Source organism: Dermacentor andersoni, chromosome 1 (genome assembly GCF_023375885.2).
Source record: "Dermacentor andersoni chromosome 1, qqDerAnde1_hic_scaffold, whole genome shotgun sequence".
Classification (NCBI taxonomy): domain Eukaryota; kingdom Metazoa; phylum Arthropoda; class Arachnida; order Ixodida; family Ixodidae; genus Dermacentor; species Dermacentor andersoni.
In genome coordinates this window covers 227,300,828-227,321,898 of record NC_092814.1, presented here as the reverse complement: position 1 = coordinate 227,321,898, position 21,071 = coordinate 227,300,828, and the positions used below count along the sequence as shown (strand labels likewise).

Below are 21,071 nucleotides of genomic sequence, written 5' to 3'. Positions count from 1 at the left end.
ATAACTAGGAAAGTCAGCCCCGGTTAGGGCTAGGCAAATCCAAAAGGCAGGGGTGTCATTTCGCTTTTACAGTTTGCGCAGGGTGAACGGGAAATTTAGCTCGCGGACGGAACGAGCAGTACAGGACAGAGCGACAGCGATAGTACGAGGTGGTGGGGTGAAGGGAAACATCGAGTCCGAGTGGACACATCGGTGCATGTCGCTGATGAAAATTTACGTACTAATATTGACACGCTGCTTTGTCCTCTTTGTCACCGACGAATTATCATTCACGAGTCAACAACTGCAAATAAATGAGTTCTCTCTCTTTCTTCGACGTGTTTATCGAATGGTAATCAGTAGATCGCAATCGTTTTTTTTTTTAACTCGTTTTCACCAATAAGCACCGGTTCCGCAAGTAAACTCACTTACCTCCCTATTCTAACAAAACCAATAGCCAGAGAGAACGAAAGACCCCAGGATTCATTACCCGCTCTCTCCGAAGCAATGGTGCTGCAAGGCAGCTTTGAAATGAAGCGGTAATCGACCTAGGTGCGCATAACGGCGTATTCAGTCCATTGAGTTCCATACATTGCGCACTCGAAATGACAGTCTTTCTTTAATAGCCTCGTTGAAGTTGCTCGTTACATTTAAGACATGACGAGGCTAGATGAAGAAGGCTGAAACTTTCTAGTGTTACGCGCGCCGCGGTGGCACAGTATAGCATCCTGGTGCTCAATACGAGGTCGCGGACTCAATTTCTGGCTGTGGCTGCCGCATCAAGGGGGCTGTATATGAAAACGCCCGTGTACTCTGTGACCTCGTTCATTGCTTTGGGAAGTTGAACTCCACGTATCAACTTTGCCATTGTGTCGTAAAGCGCAATAAAAAAAAGGAGATGGCAGTGCATCGCATGCGACAGAATGCGCTGACTATTCCATGGATGCGGTCTTCAAGATTCCGCTGGCAAACGTTTTATTATTATTATTATTACTATTATTATTATTATTATTATTATTATTATTATTATTATTATTATTATTATTATTATTATTATTATTATTATTATTATTATTATTATTATTATTTAAAGGTTAGGCGGCGCATTGTATTAACAACAGATTAAGTGAGCACGGAAACTTGATACCATCAGACACAGGAGGATATTCACCTCTGTTTGTAAAATGTGCAGTTGCTCCACTCGGTCCTTCAACTCCGGCACCTCGCAGCAGCGGGGCTTTCGCCGCTTAATCCTAGCAACTACACTGCTTGGACGCAGGCACCACATTATCGATCCCTCCTGGACTTTGTTAGATCCGCAAATCTTTCTTCATTAATTTAATCATCCTTATTCGGCTGCATCCCATGCCCCTGTATGCCCCGAGGCATTAACCCTCGCATTAAAAAAAAGAAAACTCCGGTAGCGTCACGGGGAACCAACGCTACAGCAGATGCAACGGCCGTTTTAGTGTGCAACTGAAAAATGCTCACGCCGTCCAGTAGGGAGGCCGCGAAAGTGACGCAACATCTTGGACCATAACAGACGCGTGCCTATGTCGGCGCTTGCCTTTAGCCCAGTGCGCCCATTCAAGCTCTATCCACGGTACACCGTGGTCTATGGTCATCCGCATTGGAAATTGTGCACACGCTCTTGCGTTCTACCAAGTCGGCGCAGACAGGTCAGGAGCTGGACACGTGCGCCTCAAGATTAGCAGTGAATTAGCAGACGTGAAATTGCAGCGTGCGCTACTGAAGACTGTTTTCCGCGCTCGCTAGGCTGTGCGTGTCACGGCGTCGCTGTTGGTACGGGAAGTTTCAGCGCTGGTTGGCGCGGAAGATGTGCGAGTGCATACATCGTGGCATTGAACTGTTTCCTCTGCTCTGTTCTGTGCCGAATAGTGTCGCGCATGCGCTGCTTTCTTCTCTTTTTTTCTGCGGAAGGCCATTCGTGCGCAAGTCCAGCGCGCCCGTCCGTATCTTTCCCGGTGCACACGCCTATTCGCTGGTTTCTCTGCTTGCTTGCTTACATTGCGGCGCCTTGCTACAAACAATGCCTTCTGCCTTATTCGAATCGGAAGGGTTAAGTCCCTCTTTGCCGCGACGAACTGAGCCGTGACGCTGCATACATGAAAATATCAGAACAGAATAATTTTTAAGTTATTTATGTCTCAGAAGCCGCTCGTTGAGATAAATTTGGCTGGTTATTAGGTTCTGCTTAATAACCGGTTTCTGGCAACTTGTCAATTTAAGGCCAAATATATCTGATCCAAATGACCAAAATAAATCGTTAATTAACGTGTGATACTAATTTTTGCGAGTCATTGTGCCGACGCTCTACACGGGTTATTTATCAGACGAAGAAACATGATCGGGCGAGGTTGCACCTCGATCGAAAGAAAAAGTTCTGACCTTCAATTTAACGTTCCGCGCACCTACATTGTAACTTCGTGCCAACGAGAAATACGCACTTGGGGTTTCCTTGCCGGTAAATTTTTATTAACTACATGATGCAGTTTCAGTGCTTGCCCGATTTTTTCTTTTCACAAACAACTGGTCATGTCATTTGTGCTAACACCTTATGCATTCGCAGAGGGGAAAAAATGCTACTGAAAACAAACATAATTAAGAGACCTTGTATGACGCAGACTAGAGATAAGGTTGCTCGAAAGCCCTTTGATGTGGCTCCTGATGCATAAGCTAACTTATCAGCGCGCTTGGCGACAGGCGAAAGAAAGTGGTCGTGTAAGCCAGACTTACACGCAGCCGAACTCTTCAGAGTAGGTGAAAAAAAAAGAAAGAAAATACTCTGAGTGAGAAGACGACTTGGACGAACAACGGGAATGCCAAGTTGGCTATATGAGTTCAAATAAACAGAGAGAACACCTCTTTGAGAAAAGTCGAAGCTATAGGCATTCGGGGAGGGCTTAAAGAGAGCGGTGACGCGAGGCGCCAAGGTAAGCGTTGCCGCATACGCAAGCGCTTCCCAGAAGGAACAAGTCTAGAAAAGATGCGTGCCGGAGTCAGCAGGTACGCGTTCAGACAACTGGACTCGCGAAACAGGCCTTAATCGAACTAGCGGCGCGAGAATTAGACCGGGTGGCGCACTATAGGTTCGAGAAGCGTTCCTCTCTTGCGCACCCTTCTTTTCTTTCCGTTCGCTCGTCCCTTTCTTCGTGGCGGTTTGAATCTAGGCTCGCAATCTCAGTTTGTCGCCAGCCAAGCGTTTCATTTCGAGCCACGGGGTGCGCATGACCACACGGAGAAGCTGTGCAGCGGTGCGAAGACGGCAGTAATTGCGCCCCACGACTGCTTTTGGCTGCTTTATTCTCCGGGGCTTCTTACTTTCTCTACAGTCACGAAGATACGTTCGACGGCCCTGGAGGAGTTGACGGTACCTGTGACCAAGCCAACCTAATTACACAGTGTACATGACTTTGCCATGCAAGCTGTGCTTTGCAGAGCTTGGAAATTAAGTAGCAAAGCTTATGGAGAGCCAGGTTGCCTTTCGCTGCATAAAGGGCTCCGCCAAGCTCTCTGATAACGAGTAAGCGAACATTAACTTTCAGTTATATATAACTGCGGTGGCTGTCGTTCACTTTATGCCGTCTTGCCAAACCACTTCACGTAATAGGAACGTCCTCTTTCGTGGAGCTGTCGACGCTGTCATGCATGCTTGGTGCGCCCTTTATCGGTACGCTATAACCGGCCTTTAGTGTTGCCCAATGTTCGCCTAAGCGAATGCTCGCAAGAAAATTGCATGTAAGAGACATTCATCGTGTTGGTGTATACGCCTGTATATAGCTTAGACGCAAATATTTCAGTGAGCAGTTCTTTTATTGACGAAGCATGCACGCCCAACTTGCCATGAAGTCTGTGGACGTAGACACAACACAGCTCTTGTCTTGCGTCTGCGTCCACAGACTTCAACACAGCTCTTGTGTTGTGTCTGTGTCTTCCTTCATCGTCGTTTTCAGTGCGCTGTTGCTTATTTGCCACGAACCAATTCCAACTCGCCCAGTTTTCTATACTCTTCTAGGGATCAGTATAGAGGCGCACTCTAGCGACGCTTTGTACGCTTTTTTCTTTGTACTCGTGAGGTGGCCGCCCAGTGCGTGAGGAAGGGGGGGCGGGGGCGTCTAGTCATGGATGGCGTTTTAAGACTCGAAACGACAGGGCTAATGCCGAACAAACAAAAACATGCACCAACTGACCCAAGCATGCATTGTTGTAGAGCTTTATCACACCCGAGAGACAGTGTTTGTGCAGATATTGGTCAAACAGTAGAGTTCAGAAGAGTCCGAAAGTGCGCAACCTCCTTTCCTCCCCTTAAAATTGCATGGCGCAATGCTGTTTTTTCAGGGATGCTGTGTTGTTCTGACATCTGAAGCTGGTGAACAAGATCAATACAGCATCAATTCAATTTGAAATGATCTGATGCCTTTTCTTCGTCAGAGGAGGCCTAACTGTCAAGGAAACCTCGGTACGGTAGATTGAGCGCACGTCGGGAAGGAAATAAAGAAAAAAATATTTTAGAAAAGCCAGGAGGTTGACCTGAGGTAGAGACCTACAGCCTGTGCAGACGAAAGTTAAAAAGGAAATGGGACTAAAATGGAGGGCTGTGAGGGACGACGATGAGGTCGATCCGCAGTATAAGACGTGGTTATTACAAACCTGGCACAAAAGGCCTGCTCACAGCCGCTTATCATCACCTCCGTTTTCAAAACATTCATGATGTTTAGTACGGCTGAAAGGCCATCAAGACAACTTCGGTTGACGGCCTGATCTAAAATGAAAGTTTAACTTGAAGGCAATGCGTATTTCTTAGCTTATACTATACAGGGCAGCCATCGTGTCATGACAAAACAACTCGTTGCTTCCCCGAGGGCCCACCAAGTATCGCAGGTAAAGGTATATAGCCAGTGGCGTCTTTGCGCGTCAGAGGAGTCGCGTCGCCAGGTACGTTCTTTTCACCCATATTTTCTTGCATGTGCTCGAGGCTATATTATTCGGATTAGCGTCTCACCTCTCGAGACATCGTCATCCATCTGTAGTTCCCTATCTACGGGCCTTCAGTACAAGAGGCTTGCGTGTCGTGCCAGTATCTATTATTCTTTGTAATGCGAATCGTCTGCAAGCGCTCCTGTGCCTCTGACAAATGCACGCGAGCAAAGTTTCATTTTGCACCCCCCCCCCCCCCCCCCCTCCCTGACTGCACTTGCAACACGTACCCCACGCTACGAGCCGCGGTTTAGTTATATATAAGCATGATCGAGGCGACGCGTGCCACATCGTGGAGTGACTTCGCGGCGACAGCGGTGCGTTCCCGTGGTTTCGGTGGCGGCGGCACCCTCCCAAGGTTTCAGCACCGCTCGGCTGTAAGCGCGCCCTCTCTTCGCGCATCTTCGTATTCCTCCTTTGCCTCGCTCCGATGGCAGACTCTCGTTAGGCGCGTATCAAGTGTCAAGTTAGGCACCACTCTTCCAAACCGGAGGAGCTGCCTCCTTAATGAGCAACAGCACGCGACAGCCCCGTGAACGCCGAAGCACCGTTTGGGAAGAAGACGGCGACGATGCCTCGAGGCGCCGATCGGTCGAGCGCAAACTTCGCGACAGTTGCCGACTCCTCTCAGTCATGCTTTCCTCTCCTGCATTCCTGGCCCCTTGAGTGTTTCAACTCGCTACCATGGCCTCAACAAGCCACCGAGAGAGAGCTTGGGCCCCCAGACTTCGTTAGCTTTATATAGCCGGGGACCTGCAAGAGCGACAACAAAACGAATAAACGGGGCATAATACAGAAACCGCAATACATAGACGCGCCACAGAACAACCTCTACAGAAACCGCACTATACACTTCAGGCTTTAGTGATATACCCTGCGGTGCAAGATGCTCCACCTTAGCCGTAAGAGCGAGGGTTTGTTTATTTATTGTTAGGCGGAGGAAAGTTTCGATAGGGGAGCTTTCGACCAACGATAAGATCAAGGGGTGATCTAGCACCTTGTGCGAGGAACGTCGCCGACCCGATGCGCGTTTTGTATATATAGTGTGCCGATAGCCATTTGTTCGTTTGTGTTTTCTTCCTTCTTAAAATTTATTTATTCTCTTTTAGGATGAGGCTGTCTCAACAAATCTCGTAAATTAACAATCGATATATTTACACCCACTAAATCGATATTAGTATACTTCTACCCGAGTTAAAAATTAACTTATTGGGTATTACGTGCAAAGAACATGATCCTATTATGAAGCACGCCGTATTGGAGGATTTGATTTTGACCTCCTGGGTTTCTTTCAACTTGCACCCACTGCACGGTACACGAGCGTTTCTGCATTCCGACCCCATCGGAATGCGGCCGCCGTGGACTCGAACCTACGGTCGCGTTCTCAGCAGCGCAGTGCCATAGCCACTGAGCTAGCGCTCAAGTTATTTATAACCGCTTGTCAGAGCGATTACAGCAGAGAATTTGGTGTTGGTTACGCCGCGTACTTTCCGACCAGCGCACTTTTTTTTTTTTTGCTTTCACGATGGATTATTAAAATGCTACGAATGTTTCTCGAACAGTTGTAAGAAAAACTTCGAGACGTGCTCGGAGAATATAACAGAAATGGCGTTCGAGCCATATACCTTGTGTGGCTGACTTATGCCATACAAGCTTACCAACGCAAAAATACTTGGTGGAGTTGATTACCGCAGCGCTGAGAAGAATCACACCAGGGGGACTCCGGACTCAGGGTATCTCCAGCTGCCTCCTTGTGCTCGATAATGTATCTATATATCTCCCTCTCTTCTACATTGCTCTAAACCATGTTTTTGTATTATAATGGGCCGACAAAAACGCCGGCGCGTACATGTGGTGCTCGCGCAGGAACCACATGTACGCGCCGGCGTCGCCTGATTTACTTTTCTTCTGGTTCTGATGTTCACGACAAGCGGACTCAACCTCCTTGTCATAGGATGGTAGTGGGTGATAAACCGACAAGGTGCGACAGGTACGTTTGGTACCCTGTACACTTGGTGCATCTGTCGTGGACAAACTGCGGAGCATTAGTGGAAGCGTTGCGTGCCTTGAAAGCGATGTTCGACACACCCGACATATCAGATAATACGTAATCAAATTACTGGGCCAGCGGACTTGTTAAATACTCGCCCCGTTTGAAGATAAGGTCACAGCCAGACGCCGGTGTGATTTGCTTGACTTATCAGCAATCTTATCGAAAGAGATAGAGAGAGTAACTAACATTATATGGGGCCGAATTAAATGTATTATGCAAACTAGTTATCCAGCGCTGCCAACGAACAGCCCCGTCACACTGTACGAAAAAAAAATATATGTTGGGAATCGTATTCTCAATAAGCACAGGCGAGTTGTTGGCCAGCCATTGACCAACAAAAGAACATGTTGCGCAAGACCCTCGCGGGCTCCCCCCTGCCCAAGAACAAGCAGTGTTGGTCTACCATCGCTATCATACGCGTACCTTTTCAGGTGCAAAAGTAGGCGTCTTCAGGACAGCCACAAGTGAAGCGTTAGTACAGTGCGCCGCCTTATATAGCGCATGTAGACGTCGATTGGGACGCGATTTAGCATAAGCTCCTCATCACTGTTATTGGCTGCACAACACGCAGTGCAAGTATGAGAGTGGAAGAAATTAAAAATAATACAATTGCGTCTTTACAGCTTGCGCCACGAAGAATTCCCCGCTTACCCTCCCCCCCCCCCCCCCCCCCAACGAAAAAAAGGAAGCACACAAAGAAATCTTAGCAAGGCATTGTAGCGCGCCGCAAGGAGCGTGGTGGAAAATTTATGTCAAGCAAGGAACGCCGGCGCCCGTGTTGGACAACGCTGTCGATCATGTTCGCAGCCGAGGCTGTCACATTCTGCAACATCGTTCTCGTTGTCAATGCCGTCGTCCAGTGTTACAGGATGTTTATCAAAACAAACTGTTGGGCCAACTAGGCCTCTCATTAAGCTCTCCCATTAATGGCCTCCCGTTAAGCCACTTGGTGGCCTGAGAAGAGCGTCATCGCCTACCGTAACGGCTGAAGCGGCATGACAGCACGCGGTTCAGTCGCGTGCGCCCATGCCGGTCGGCAATGGCGCGACCTTGTTAGTACGACACACGCGGGTGCCGTGGGAGGAAGCAGTGCGGCGCGCGCAGGTGTACCACTCACGGACAGTCGTGTACAGCAGGAGGGGCGCAGACTAACGGCGCTTGCTCTTCCGTGTCTCCCGGTCAGTCTACTGCCCCTTCCCGGGCTCGATCGAGCACGGCCGCGTGCTACTGGTGGGCAACATGGGAATGTACGACTACCGGCCGTACGTGCGGCGCGTGAGCAACAACCGGCAGATCATGTTCGAGTGCCGCCGGGGCTACACCATCCTGCACGGGCCCCCCGGAGCCACCTGCGTGGACGGCCGCTGGAGTCCGTCGGAGCTCCCGCGCTGCGTGCGCGGCTCGCACCCACACGTGCGCCAGATCCGCAGCGCCAGGCGCCGCCGCCGCCGCCGCCTGGCCGCGAGGACGCGACGCGACGCCCACACACGTCGCCGGCGGTGGCGCCGCACGGGGGGTGAGTGCTGCCCTGGCTACTCCCGCCGCGGGCGCTCGCATGCCGTGCCAGTTCGTCTCAGCCAGGGGTAGCCAAACAGGCGTATTCAAAAAGTCACAAATGTGCTCAGCAGAGTTTGAGACACCTGCGTCATGCACTGCATTTTGAGTACTTGCCCTCCTTCTTAAGAAACTCTGTTCTAGTTTTCAATAAAGGCAGATTCACACGTTCGTGAAAACTACCCAAGTTTGGCAAAAGCTAGCTCAAAATTACGCACGTTGATATCGGAATAGAAAGGGACTGCCTAACGAAGCAGCCGGTGATTGAACAGCAGTTCGGCCACCCCTGGCCAAATCTTTTAAATGTAGCCTTTCTTTACATTAAAGTACGATATCATTATAAATCCGAAAGGCTTGTAGATAGCATTGGTGTGGACCATTCTGTTTATATGCCCACGTGTTCACTCTATGTGTGCGGAAACGTAACTGCATGTAATATTCATATGGCAGTTTTTGTGCCTTGTTGCTTTCGAATCCATTGCATCCGCTAGTCTAAAGCACCTCATTCTTTTCCTTTTTGTTTTGCTTTAGAATAATATACGAGAATCGCTTACAAAAGCACTAGCCAGTGCAGTCAAAGTTCAATTGTCTTAATGGAGATACCACTCATACAGTTACGTGCTTTGAACGGTATAGTATTTGAAGGCACTGAAGAACTGAAGACAAGGCGGCAAGGCCCCCATGTGTTTAAATGAATGTGCGTCAACTTGATCTTTGTTTCAGTCGCAAGTAAGTTTCTAAAGAAAAAGCGAGAACTTTAGCCTGTTCAGTTCTTAAACTCGATGAAGACGAAAAGGAAGAGAGCAAAGCAAATCCGAAATAGGTGACGAGGAGGAGGAGCGTCATCCTCAAATTGTTTACAATGTACTCAGTATGCAAATGAGAATCTCAGATGGTTATAGGTTGACTGGAATGAGGGAAAAGAAGGATGGTGGGGTTTGAATACTAGTGGCATCAATGGGTTTCGCAATGCCGAGGAGCTGCACGACCTAATTAATTTTAAGCCTTGGCAGAGAAAACATTTGCTGTGCCGCGGATGCCGTCTTATTTCTCTGTGATACAATCCCGTTTGTAACCCATTTACAGCGGCCTTGTTCCTCTTAAAACGATTCGACTTGTTGTTTTCAACGAGCTGCGCACAAGCCCTAACGATGCTGACTGATTGATCGTTCATTTGTCGCCTCCATGTTAACCAATTACCGACGGCAAACGTGATCCGGTGGCAACTGTTAACAATCTACTGAGATTTGGTGCGCTGCTGCAGTCGAGAGGTTTAAGAAGAAAATGGCAACTGGTGCTAGAATCGATCAAAGTAAGGGAAGGAAAGTCTTGTTTTGTCGCAACTTGGCGAGAACACTATGAGAACATTAAATACGCCGCTGGGGCTCCCAGACGTGGTTGGCGCATTTCGAAGGGAATGAAACGCAGAAATGTCTTTTCGAACACAGCAGCGATAGAAATTCACCTTTCCAGCGAAGCGTCGTTTAAAACTCATTACTTTAAAAGTTGAATCCAACGAATTACCCAACCATATATAGTAGAAGCTATGGGTCCGCAAAAAAAAGAAATCAATAAAATATCTGTGAAAGGGTGCCTCGCGGCGTCCCCTCTGCGCATCTGCAAGGAATGGCGCTTCTCTTTACGAGTTCACACATCGTGAAATCTTGACAAAAGTCTTTAATTAGCCCGGTAAGGCATGCAGCAGAGGCCAGTCGGGCCCTGGACTGAGGGGCTCCGACTACCCCTCCTTAAAATCTGTCCCTGTCAAATAAAGTTTCTCCCTCTCTCTCTCCCTATATATATATATATATATATATATATATACACATATATATAGGTATGTGTGCGTATGTGGGTGTGTGCGTGCGTGCGCGGAATTATATGGCAGAGTGAAAATTTTCAGTCCATGTAATGCACTATGACTTGCGTTTGCACCAGTGTTATTTAGTCTATAGATTCAGAGAAAGAATAGCCATCTCGCAACGGAAACAATAAAAGAGATGCACTAGACGGGAGCGTGGCAACTTATCTATCAGCGGCTCTGTACTACCTCATGCGAAAGTTTGTCCCGGTCTTTCCTGCTGTATTCGGTGCCTAAGTTCCTAAGCAGCAGTTAGGAAAGCAGCACTTTAGTACTGCTAATGCTTTATATTCGGCAATAACATTCAGGGAGATGACCAACTAATAAAAAAAACACTGCGTCGGCTGTATAGAGTGGCATAGTACAACCATTAGTTTATATGGTACGACATATCGATTGTCGAGTTACCGACCGATGACCGTATTCCATACTGACCGAGGAATACATTGACATTAGTGTGACGTGACATTCCTTGCAATGCCGCTGTTAACGATGAGCACTTCTTAACCTCACATTGTTTCAGCTATCCGACCTCTCAATGCATTCCGTGTCGACGGAAGTGAAGGTAACGCCGACGAAAATGTTTCTTTCCATACATTTATAAATTTATTGGGTTGCGTCAAGTTGCACCGATCCACCCAAAAGGCGCGCACTCAATCCGGCATCCTCGAAAAAATCATCGATTAAATGTATGACCTTGAGACAAAGTCTGCAACTCGCTGTGAAGTTCTCGCTTTAAACCAGCGCGTGAGGTGCATTTCGCAGGAGCCACAAATGTTCGTTCTATCATCGCTTGTACCTGATGGTGTCTTTCGGTGGGACAAGAGCATCGCCATTATGGCGAGAGGAGGAGGAAACAACTTTATTTTGTCAATATGGATTAGTGAGGTGTGGCTACCAGGCAATGCCTTACAATCACCTCCTCCCCTCTTTCGACGGCCCGAAGTTGAAGCTCCTGGCTTGGGTCCCAGAGTATTGCTTCCCACGCTTCAGGCGAGGAGCGGCCAGGAGATCTGGTACGGGAGCGTCTCGTCTTCAGTCTCAGAGAACATGATTTAAAGAGTCTATGGACCCACATAGCGAGCAGTCTGGGTCTATCAAGTCAGGGTAAAAGTTTGTGCGTATTTGTGGGTTGGGAAAGGAGTGCGTCTGGAGTGGGCGCCAGGTGAGTCCTTGTCCCTTAGTGAGCTCGGGAGGGGTTGGGGTTTTGTCCGTCTTGCGAGGCTGTAGTGAACGCATTTTCTCAACGCTTCTCCCTCCGTGTCATTCTTCAGGTCCGTGCAGGCTGGCGCCAGACGCGCTTGCGGGCCCAGGCCAACGGGGCCGCAGCGATGATGGGGAGACGCGCAGCGCCCGTCCAGAAGGCGGCCGTCGCGGCAGGGAGCTCTGCGGCGCGGGCAACGCCACAGCCAGGTGCGTGCAGGCCGGATGGCAGCCCTCCCGGGAGGAGAGACGCCTCTGCCGCCCACGGCCTCGCCGCCGCGCCCGTAGGTATTACACTCGGGGACAACCTTTGTGGCGCTGCAGTGGTCTCGAAAACCGCCTGGCCAACTTTGCTGGACAGCGACTCGCACCCTGTACACACATTGCGTGCTTTAACTGACCTCTCGTGCGTTCATGCGTCTAAACGGGCTGGAATAGCGTGGAAATCCACTCATTTACTGCTTTGGAACTGAGCGGCAGGTTTGTGAGGTGCCGTGCAATGCATGTTGGTTGAGGGGCCTTCTTGAAGAAAATCTCGAAATTTAGCGACCATAAGTTTAAACGCTGTTTCCGGCTAAAATTTCAACGTGGCTACAACAAAACTTTCATTATATCAGTGACTCCCGCACTCCCTTAGCGTAGCGAAGATGTTTAAGTACGCCTCAAGTATGCAACGTACGCCTGTACGATCTTTGCTTTCTTTACGTGCGCCTTCTAAAATTGGAGATAAATAAAGTATCAGAGCATTTCTTCCCTACGAAATGGTAATCGAGCCTTCGCCATTAAAAAAAAAATGTTGTGTACACTTTCTCCAACAAACGGAACCTCGAAGGCCTTTCTTCAAGTGGCGCACTGCGTTACACTATCTGGGCCTTGCGCTAGCAATGAGTGAGGGATGTTCTTACGCACAATAGCTGCACTGCGGCCTCAACCTCATTTTTTTAATCACGGGCAGGACCTTCTTTTTTTTTTTATCTCAAGTGCAAGAAGAGGGCAGCTGAAAATTTTTTACACCGCTTTCAGTCAAAGCACGGAACTGCGGCCAATGACGGAGCACCATCATTTCGAATCACATAACTGGTCTATGCTGAATCATGGGACTTATTGCAGCGCTTACTGGAGCTGCTGGTCAACAGTTCTAAAATCACGAATCCGTAAGAACTTGCCTCCAGTCGACTCACTGGGTTCTAGACCACTGCAGTGCGGCGGTGAAGTGGAGGCTGCCATTGCAAGGCCGCAAGTTTCACGTGGTCATCTCTCACGCGGTGAGGTATTGGGAACTGATGTTTGCAAAATAAATTGCTCGCCATGCCGCATCCTCTGCTTCAATGCCACACAAGGTTGTCCCTGGATATAGACGCGTCACGCGGTCGACGACCTTCGCGGCGACTTTCAGCAAATGTCGAAAGTTAACCACCAAATAGCGCGGATCATAGCCGTGAAAATATATATATTACTTCACTCCGTGCGAGGAGAACGTCACCAACGACTGCACGTTTCAGCCGATTTTATAAAGTCGTTGCAGTCTCATGAACTGTAAGGGCTACATCAGCTAAGTTTTCATAAACAAACATAAAAAGCTCACCTTCGCATGCTTAGTACGCTTAAGATTTATGAGCACAATCTAATGTGTAGAAGGGAGTGGGAGAGCGGCATCTCCCGAATGAAGCCGGCTGCATTCAGCACACTAAAACTATGTATTGCTGATTAAGTTTATATGACTTGCCAGGCACTGACGTACATACGCACGCCGTTCAATAACTGAAGAAGCACGATAAACCCATGCAGTACGAGACTCTTAAGTGAAACCCACGTAAGTAGGGAGCTTGCGAAAAATATGTAATGAGCGCGCTCATTATAACGCCCTTCTCCCATTAAACTATCACGGGAGTGAACAGCCTTCCAGGCACACCAACGCTGGGCACTGATTGTATTCAAGGCCGCGCACTGACTTTGTTGTTTTATTGCGATAGCAATTACATGGGCACTTCAAGCAAATTTCTGCCGTCGCCATGATGTTCCGTATAACGTCCTAACACGATACCTTCGTCACCGCGCGGCGTAGGCTGTACGCATGTGTGAGTGAAAGCTTGCGAGGGTCAGCCGGCAATCGCGGCTCAATCTCGCGGGCGCAAGGGAGGAAAGCGGAGCAGCGCGCCATCTTCTGTCGTGCGCGAGGCACGGGGTGGAGGGGACGAGTAAGAGGGGGCCATTCTACTCCAGCGGCTGCTTACGGCGCGGACGCGTGGACGCCATATCTCGAAAGCGATCTGCGCTGTGGACAAAGTGCGCGCCCACGCGGCCCTCATCATCAAAGCGATCCGCGATATGGTCAAAGTGCATGAGCCGAGTGTCGGTAGCTTCGTATGCGCTGTGCTTTCGACGTTTCGTTCACATTGAAGCGAGAGACAACACGAAGGTCAATTCGCTCGCTGCTGATGCCGTGTTTCCTCACTCTAGCGTTTTGTCGGCGAGTTTCCGCGGTTATCGAGTACTTTGTGGTTATGTGTACCTGTGCTCGCGTGACACTTTGCTTGTTAATTTAGTTGGTAAGCGAATGCTTACAGCTTTATACGGCCGATAAAAATACTATCCTTACTACGCATAGCTGTCCATTAATTTGATATGGCAATCGATGCTTCACCTTTCCGGCGAAACTGCGATTTTTTTGTTGTTGTTCGTAGGAGACTGCACCTGCTTTCACAAGACCGTTGCGCTTCTAAACGCACGGGTACTTCAAGGAAAGCAAAACCGGTCATTATACTTTCCTCCAACCATATTAAATATCTTCTATACTTTATTTTTAATTAGAGAAAACATTGTGCGATACCTCTAGTTAACACGGCTGAGCCTACAGACCAGCCTTTTCGGTTTAGAGTGCTCGACGAAAAGCTGCAGAATTGAATAGTGATTAGCATAACATTATTAAGTATTGCGTTTTAAACTGTTGCAGAAAGATTGTGATTTTACTGCGCTGTCGCAGAAACGCTGGGTCGAATAGGGGATCGAATATTTCCAGCGATCGTACGGCGCTGTAGTAATCTCAGACTGTTGGTGAATAGAGTATGTGTAAACGACATGCCATTGTACGTTATACGTTTCACAAAGCTATGTAACGCATATCACGCCCATTTCTACTCCGAAGAACGCTATCACCAGCACTACCGCACACGGACCGTGGTCAAATGTTTACAGCTATTCCAATACCATAGCAAACAAGCAAGCAGTTTATTTTTCATTTTACCGTGAACCATTATCTAGGCGTCATTTCTGAACACACGTATGAACTAAGTCTGAACATTTATGAACTCGCCATAGTGACAGCCAGAAGATAATTGATATGTGCCAGCTCGTCGTTGGAGCCGGTGGAATCGGACCTGCTTAGCAGGTGGGTGGGGGAGGCAAACACTGCCTGTGCATCATTAGACAGCTGTAGTAAATCGTCACCACTTTGAAATGCAGCATTTGCGCATGCGCGGTACATGCAGTACAGCTCGCATGCACGTAGCGATACCTCGTGACCGGAACGGTCTAGCAGTAAATGGTAAAGCATTGCCACCTCCAGTGGCTACGCTTCAGGTCTTCAACGAAATTCATACTTGTCACGACTGCAGTCGAACTTCACTGCTTTCGCTTAATTGTGTGCTACGAACAAGCGCATGCTTAAACAGTCAAAAACCCGCCGCAGTGGCTTAGCGGCTATGGCGTTGCGCTGCTAAGCACGAGGTCGAGACATCAAATCCCGGTCGCGGCAGCCGCATTTCGATGAGGGAGAAAGGCAAAAACGCCTGTGTCCCGTGCCCTGGGGGCATGTTGAAGATCCCTTCGTGGTCAAGGTTAATCCGGAGCCTCCCACTAGGGTGTGCCTAGCAACCAAATCGTGGTTTTGGCACGTAAAACTGCAGAATTCAATTCAATTCAGTCAAAAGAAAAAAATAATGTCTTACAAGCGCAGAGCCCAATGGCATTTCATTTCCACACCAAATAAGCGGTGGCCTTCTGCGTATACGTGAATACGAAGTGACTGACCTCGGAGTTCTTTTCTACTCGAAGCTTATTTTTTCAGTTCAGACGAAGCAGATAATACCTTCTCTTGGCACAGCCAGTCTCATATGAAGAGAATTCACGAGTGCAGTGGGTACTTATTAGGCTATACAGCTCTTTAAGCCTCACTCATGTTGGAGCATGCATCTGTTGTGGGGAATAGCACATGCCATTTCAACAAAGATTGCATTTCCATCCTCTTGTATTCAGCTTCGATCGGTACAATGAACTGCGAAGTTTTTGTTGAGACGACAAATTTGAAATTGCCGATGCGTGCTAGGTGCGTGTTTCTTGAATGGTTATATTGAATAACTGCTATATTCACAGTTGCTATTTATTTCTGTTGTCTCGCACATCTGGTACAACTGTAGTTTATACAGCACATTCATTTTTTAAGGTGTTACTTAAGCCGTCGTAGCTGGCGTTGTCTATACGGTGTCCCAGCTAACACGCACCATATTTGTTTTACCGTATTTATTTGTTGGCAACCTCTTAAAGGAGTCTCCAGTATTTTATACACTAATTAGTACTCATTATTAACGAACTTTATAATTATTAAGTTTAGGGCCGGAAGGTCAATGGAGGGTTTTTATAGGTGACCTGAAAACATCACTTTTTGTGTTTTGCAACGCGTATACCATTTGCGTAGCGGTTTTTTTTCTTCTTTTTTTTTTGTGCTTAAAGGAAAGCCCGCGAAATCACTAAAAATGTCGCCACGGACCGCCACTATCGCGTGTCAGCGACCGTAGTTACTGCATTTATGCAAGCACAAAATATACTGGAGGCTTCTTCATGAGGTTGTTAACTGTATACTGTTGGTTTCAACCGCACAGGTGAGTTGGCTTTTTTTTAACTAAGTCTGAGTGTATAGCATCACAATCGACTCATGCGTTTTTTCTTATTGTTCCAAGTGTGCCAGTACCATAAGACCAATACATTGTTCCTAGACTCACGCTTTCATAAGCGTCGATTATTATTCTTTAAGGTATTTTTCGGAGCTGTTGGCATGTTTTATTTTTTTCCCGGCTACCCCTTTTCTCTTAGTATCGCTGTGCCACGATGAATGACGAGAAGAAAAAAAAGATGATTGAAGCACCCACAATAATGTCTACACAATGGCTGTCGAGAACAGTAGGCGCGCGTATACGCCCCGCTTACAGTTCTGACATCATATAATCTCAATATACACATTGCCCAATGGCGTAGTTGCAGTTATAACATACATCCTCATGTACAAGTTGGGCACAGTTCGTACCTGCACATTTCCTCTGAACGTCACTTGCATGTCTGCGTCACACTCAGGGTACCCACAGTTCCGACAAGATGCTCATTCCGCACTATATGTATGTAAACACGAGCACAACACGTTTACCAATAGGTCGCTGCGATTTTTGTCTTTTCACGTGCGTCTTCGCATGGTGTTTTGCGCCCGCTGGAAGCACCTGTGGCTGCTTCTCTATAGCCATCGTGTCAGTTTTTTGCAGGCTGGAATTGATTGACCAGCCAACTAAGTATCCTGCCGCAGATGTTTTGACGCTCCGTCCTGCATGGGGTTGACAGCGAAGTTATAAATCAAAGAAAACCTTGCTCCATTTACCAGCACTTATTCACTGTTATACACTTGCGGGAGGGGGGGGGGCAGTCATGCTAAATAACATGGTAGCCGAGGTAAAGGAAATTAAAATGTAGCCGTAGCAAGAAAATTTGTCGTCAAGAGACCGCGCCTTGCTCGGCGGCGACTGCTAGAATTAAGCGCTAATAAATAACGATCCATCTTCTCGCCCATCGTGTCCAGCACGTTTTTGCGTTGGGTTTCTCTCAACGCCTACGCATGTATTCCACGTTATTACCTCAGTGATCGCTGGTCTTTGTCGGCGGTCGAATAATTAATTTCTCCATCGCTAATTACCGGAAATTTCAGCCTCGAACGATGGCGGTGCTGTACTTTTAGGAACAGCGATCTTTAGGACGCGCTGCACTTGACTGACTCTTGCTGGCGTTTCTCGCGTGTAGTGTTCCCGGGATGTGAAATGTTTTGGAAAGGGTCGCACGTCGCCAAAGAGAGCGACGGTAGATGACAGCACGACACACATTGTCGCTCATTCCTGCTTCGAGAATAAGTGGTGCAATCCTGCAGCGCGCAGAAAAATAAGGAGAGAATGGAAGAACGATTAAAATCGCCTAGCTTATTTATCAAATTTTTCTTTTACTCATCAGCTATAGCGTACTGAGATTGAGCCATAGTGAATCATTGCACTTGGGGAAGAAAAAGAAGAAGTGTATCTGTTCGGTCGCTGTTTTTATGTGGTGCTCTGAGTTTTCTGGTTTTTTGGACATTACCGTTACCATTGACGACGATTGATTAACAAGACGTCGGGTGAAGATTCAACGAGCCAGGCGCCTTACAGGTACGTTATTTCTTTTTTGAGGACCTGGCTATTACCCTGCCGCTACGGTGGTCGGAAGCCGAGAACATCGTGACGAGCCGTATGCTCGTCCAAGTGTAGCAAGCCAAATGAATGATGCTACAGGCCGTAATGAAAAGCCTGGAGCCTTGCAAACGTCACAAAGCTTCATAAAGCAGGCACGTTTGGTTCTCCACAACTCGGAATCAACATCGGCGAATTCAGGAATAAGGGCTGACGGTGAAGCCGAGAGCAAGAAACCTCGCCTAGAAGACAGCAAGTATGATGATACAACATCGAATTATGAGCTAAGTGATGAAGAAGAGATGGGTGAAGATGCACCATTTACTTTGGTCACATATAAGAAAAAGCGAGCCGAAGACATTCCGGTTGTCTTTCGCCCAACAAGTGAAGGTACTACTTTTTCGCAAGTAAATCCAAACCGAGTGTCTGCCGAAATAGTTTCCGCTGCCAAAGAAAAAGTACAGTATTTCAGGACGACCAGAGATGGAAGTTTCAGTGTGAGCGTTGCTTCCTTAGCATCCGCAAAACGCCTTTTGATGCTCTCAAGTGTAGGTGGCCTGGAAGTCAAGCCTTTCACCCCAGAGTCATACACGTGAAACGTTGGGAAAGTAAGACATGTGCTTCTGCAGTACACAGACGAACAACTCCTAGACTTCTTGAAAGACGCAGGAGTCATATCGGCACGCAGACTGATAAGGTATTCCCGCCAAGAAGATGGAGCAGTAAAGTCACATCCACTTCACACGGTAATTCTGACTTTCAAAGACGATTGTCCTATTCCAGGAATAATTTACTAGGGTTTCACCAGTCACCCTGTCGAGGAATACCTAGGACCAGCACTTCGCTGCTATAATTGCCAGAGATTTGGGCACATGGCGAAAACCTGCCGCAGAACACGTCGGTGCAAAATCTACTCAGAAGATAGATCATGACCACAAGGAGTGCAAGTCACTCCTTCAACCTAAATGTGCGAACTGTGCGGGGAACCATGCCGCGTTTTTCTCAGGATGCCCTCAGAAAAAGGCAGCGGCACAAATGCGTCGACATGAACTTATCCATGGAAGACCACCGCGACGCAATGAACCCGCTCCAAACCTTGAGATTGTTCATCCAGTGCAAGATCACCCACCTCAGCGGGCACCGGAACCACCAGAGCCAAGAGAACCAACAAGCTATTCCTCCTCAAGAGAACAACCAACAGTGCAATCAAGAGACGAATTAAGACAATCACAGTCAAGCGCCCAGTCTTATGCATCCATGCTACGGAAACCCAGACGGCAACAGGCAGAAAGTAATACACGAGAAAGCTCCAATATTCGCAAACATTTTTCTCAGCGACCTTACGCACCTACTGCAGAAGTAACGCCAGCTAATAGCGAACATACCACCACATCGGTGACACAACTGATTTTGCCAATGCTTTTCGCAGCTCTTGAGGCAATCCTATCTGCTCTGCTGGAAGCAAACAACCTACCTGAAGTGAAAGCCTTGTGGCCTCTGGAAGCACTATTGTGTCAACAATCTGGGCCGAAACTGCGGCAAGCAGTACATGAATAACCGCCACAAGAATGTCTCCATTTTTCAATGAAATGCCAACAGTCTTCGAAGGAAGTGTGCTGACTTTCGTAAACTGCTTGTGCAATACAACTTTCCAATACTTTCCATTCACGAGGCGGAAATCAATGACGACTTTCGCCTCTCGAGTTATGTGATATACAAGACTTCTTGTCAAGGTGCTGTTAGCAGAGTGCTCCTGTGCGTCAGAAAGGACCTACCATCTTATCAAGTTCAGCCCAGTGATTCATACTTCCCGGAATTCATCGCATGTAAAGTATCCTTTGGCAAGCTCTGCATAGCAGTGATCAATCTATATCTACAACCTTCAAACCGGATTTCAGTAGAAGCGCTAGTGGATAGCTTCGAAATAGCTCATTCTAATGTATTTATATGTGGCGACTTCAATGTACACAACATCATGTCGGGAAGTGATCATTGTGATGCACGTGGTAACGTTATTGAGTGCGCCATAGATAAATGGAACTTGACTGTTTTAAACGATGGGTGGCCAACGTTTCTTCGTGGATATAATTATTCAGGCTGCATAGATGTTACCCTGTGTTCACATGATCTAGTGAATGGTGTTGGATGGACAACAGATATGGAAACGCGCGGAAGTGATCATTTTCCCATCCTTGTAAATCACCCTAGCATGCACTATGATATCAGGCGTTACAGCAGACTAACCAACTGGCAAGCTTTTCGGTACCACCTAACGGATCAAATTAATCAACATGCAACAGTGGAAATATTTACAGGATTTTTGCAGGATAGTATGAACATATGTACAAAGAAGGTCTCAATTCCAAAAGATTATGCTGCGATTGACGGAGAGTATGAACACCTAAGAGCCATCAGACGCCGATCCGAAAGAGCGTACCGACGGAACGGAAGTTTAGAAGCATATAAAAACGCTCAGAAAATATACAATGTAATGCGCAGACGCATGGAAAATTTGGGCAAACGGCGCTGGCGCGATTTCTGTGGCACGCTGTCTCCTCACACGTCTGTCTCACGAATTTTTCTAGTAATTCGTTCTTTAAGCGGACCTGTAATACAGAGCTTCCCATTTCATGCTCTCGCTGTAGCTCGCGATCGGGACACGTGTGAGATAATAGTTGCAGATGAATTTTGTGAGCTTCTTTCCAGACCTGCTTTTTTCATCGCAATGTGCCGAATTTGATATTTCGGTAATGTCAGCTAAGCAGAAAATTACTGCTTGCTACTGGGCCCAACATCCTCAATTAGATCATACATTCACATTAAGCGAGCTTCAATGTGCAATTGCATCATGCCGCCAAAAGTCCGCTGCTGGGCCGGACGGCATTACGAACAATATGCTAAGAAACCTCGGAACGACAGGTACAAATGCTCTCTTAGACATCTATAATAA

The 21,071-nt window shown here is 47.6% G+C and overlaps 1 protein-coding gene across 2 annotated transcripts in view; it reads left to right on the top strand.

Moving 5' to 3' along the window:
* Window positions 1–21,071, top strand: part of Hasp (Hig-anchoring scaffold protein) — an 865,621-nt gene that overhangs the window by 694,672 nt on the left and 149,878 nt on the right. The window contains exons 12-13 of one of the 2 annotated variants that reach the window (XM_050196741.2): window positions 8,214–8,546; window positions 11,720–11,932. The exons of the other annotated variant lie outside the window; for it this stretch is intronic. Of the exons in view, the coding sequence (XP_050052698.1) occupies window positions 8,214–8,546; window positions 11,720–11,932 (546 nt within the window). The remainder of the gene's footprint in view (window positions 1–8,213; window positions 8,547–11,719; window positions 11,933–21,071) is intronic. 2 annotated transcript variants of the gene reach the window in all.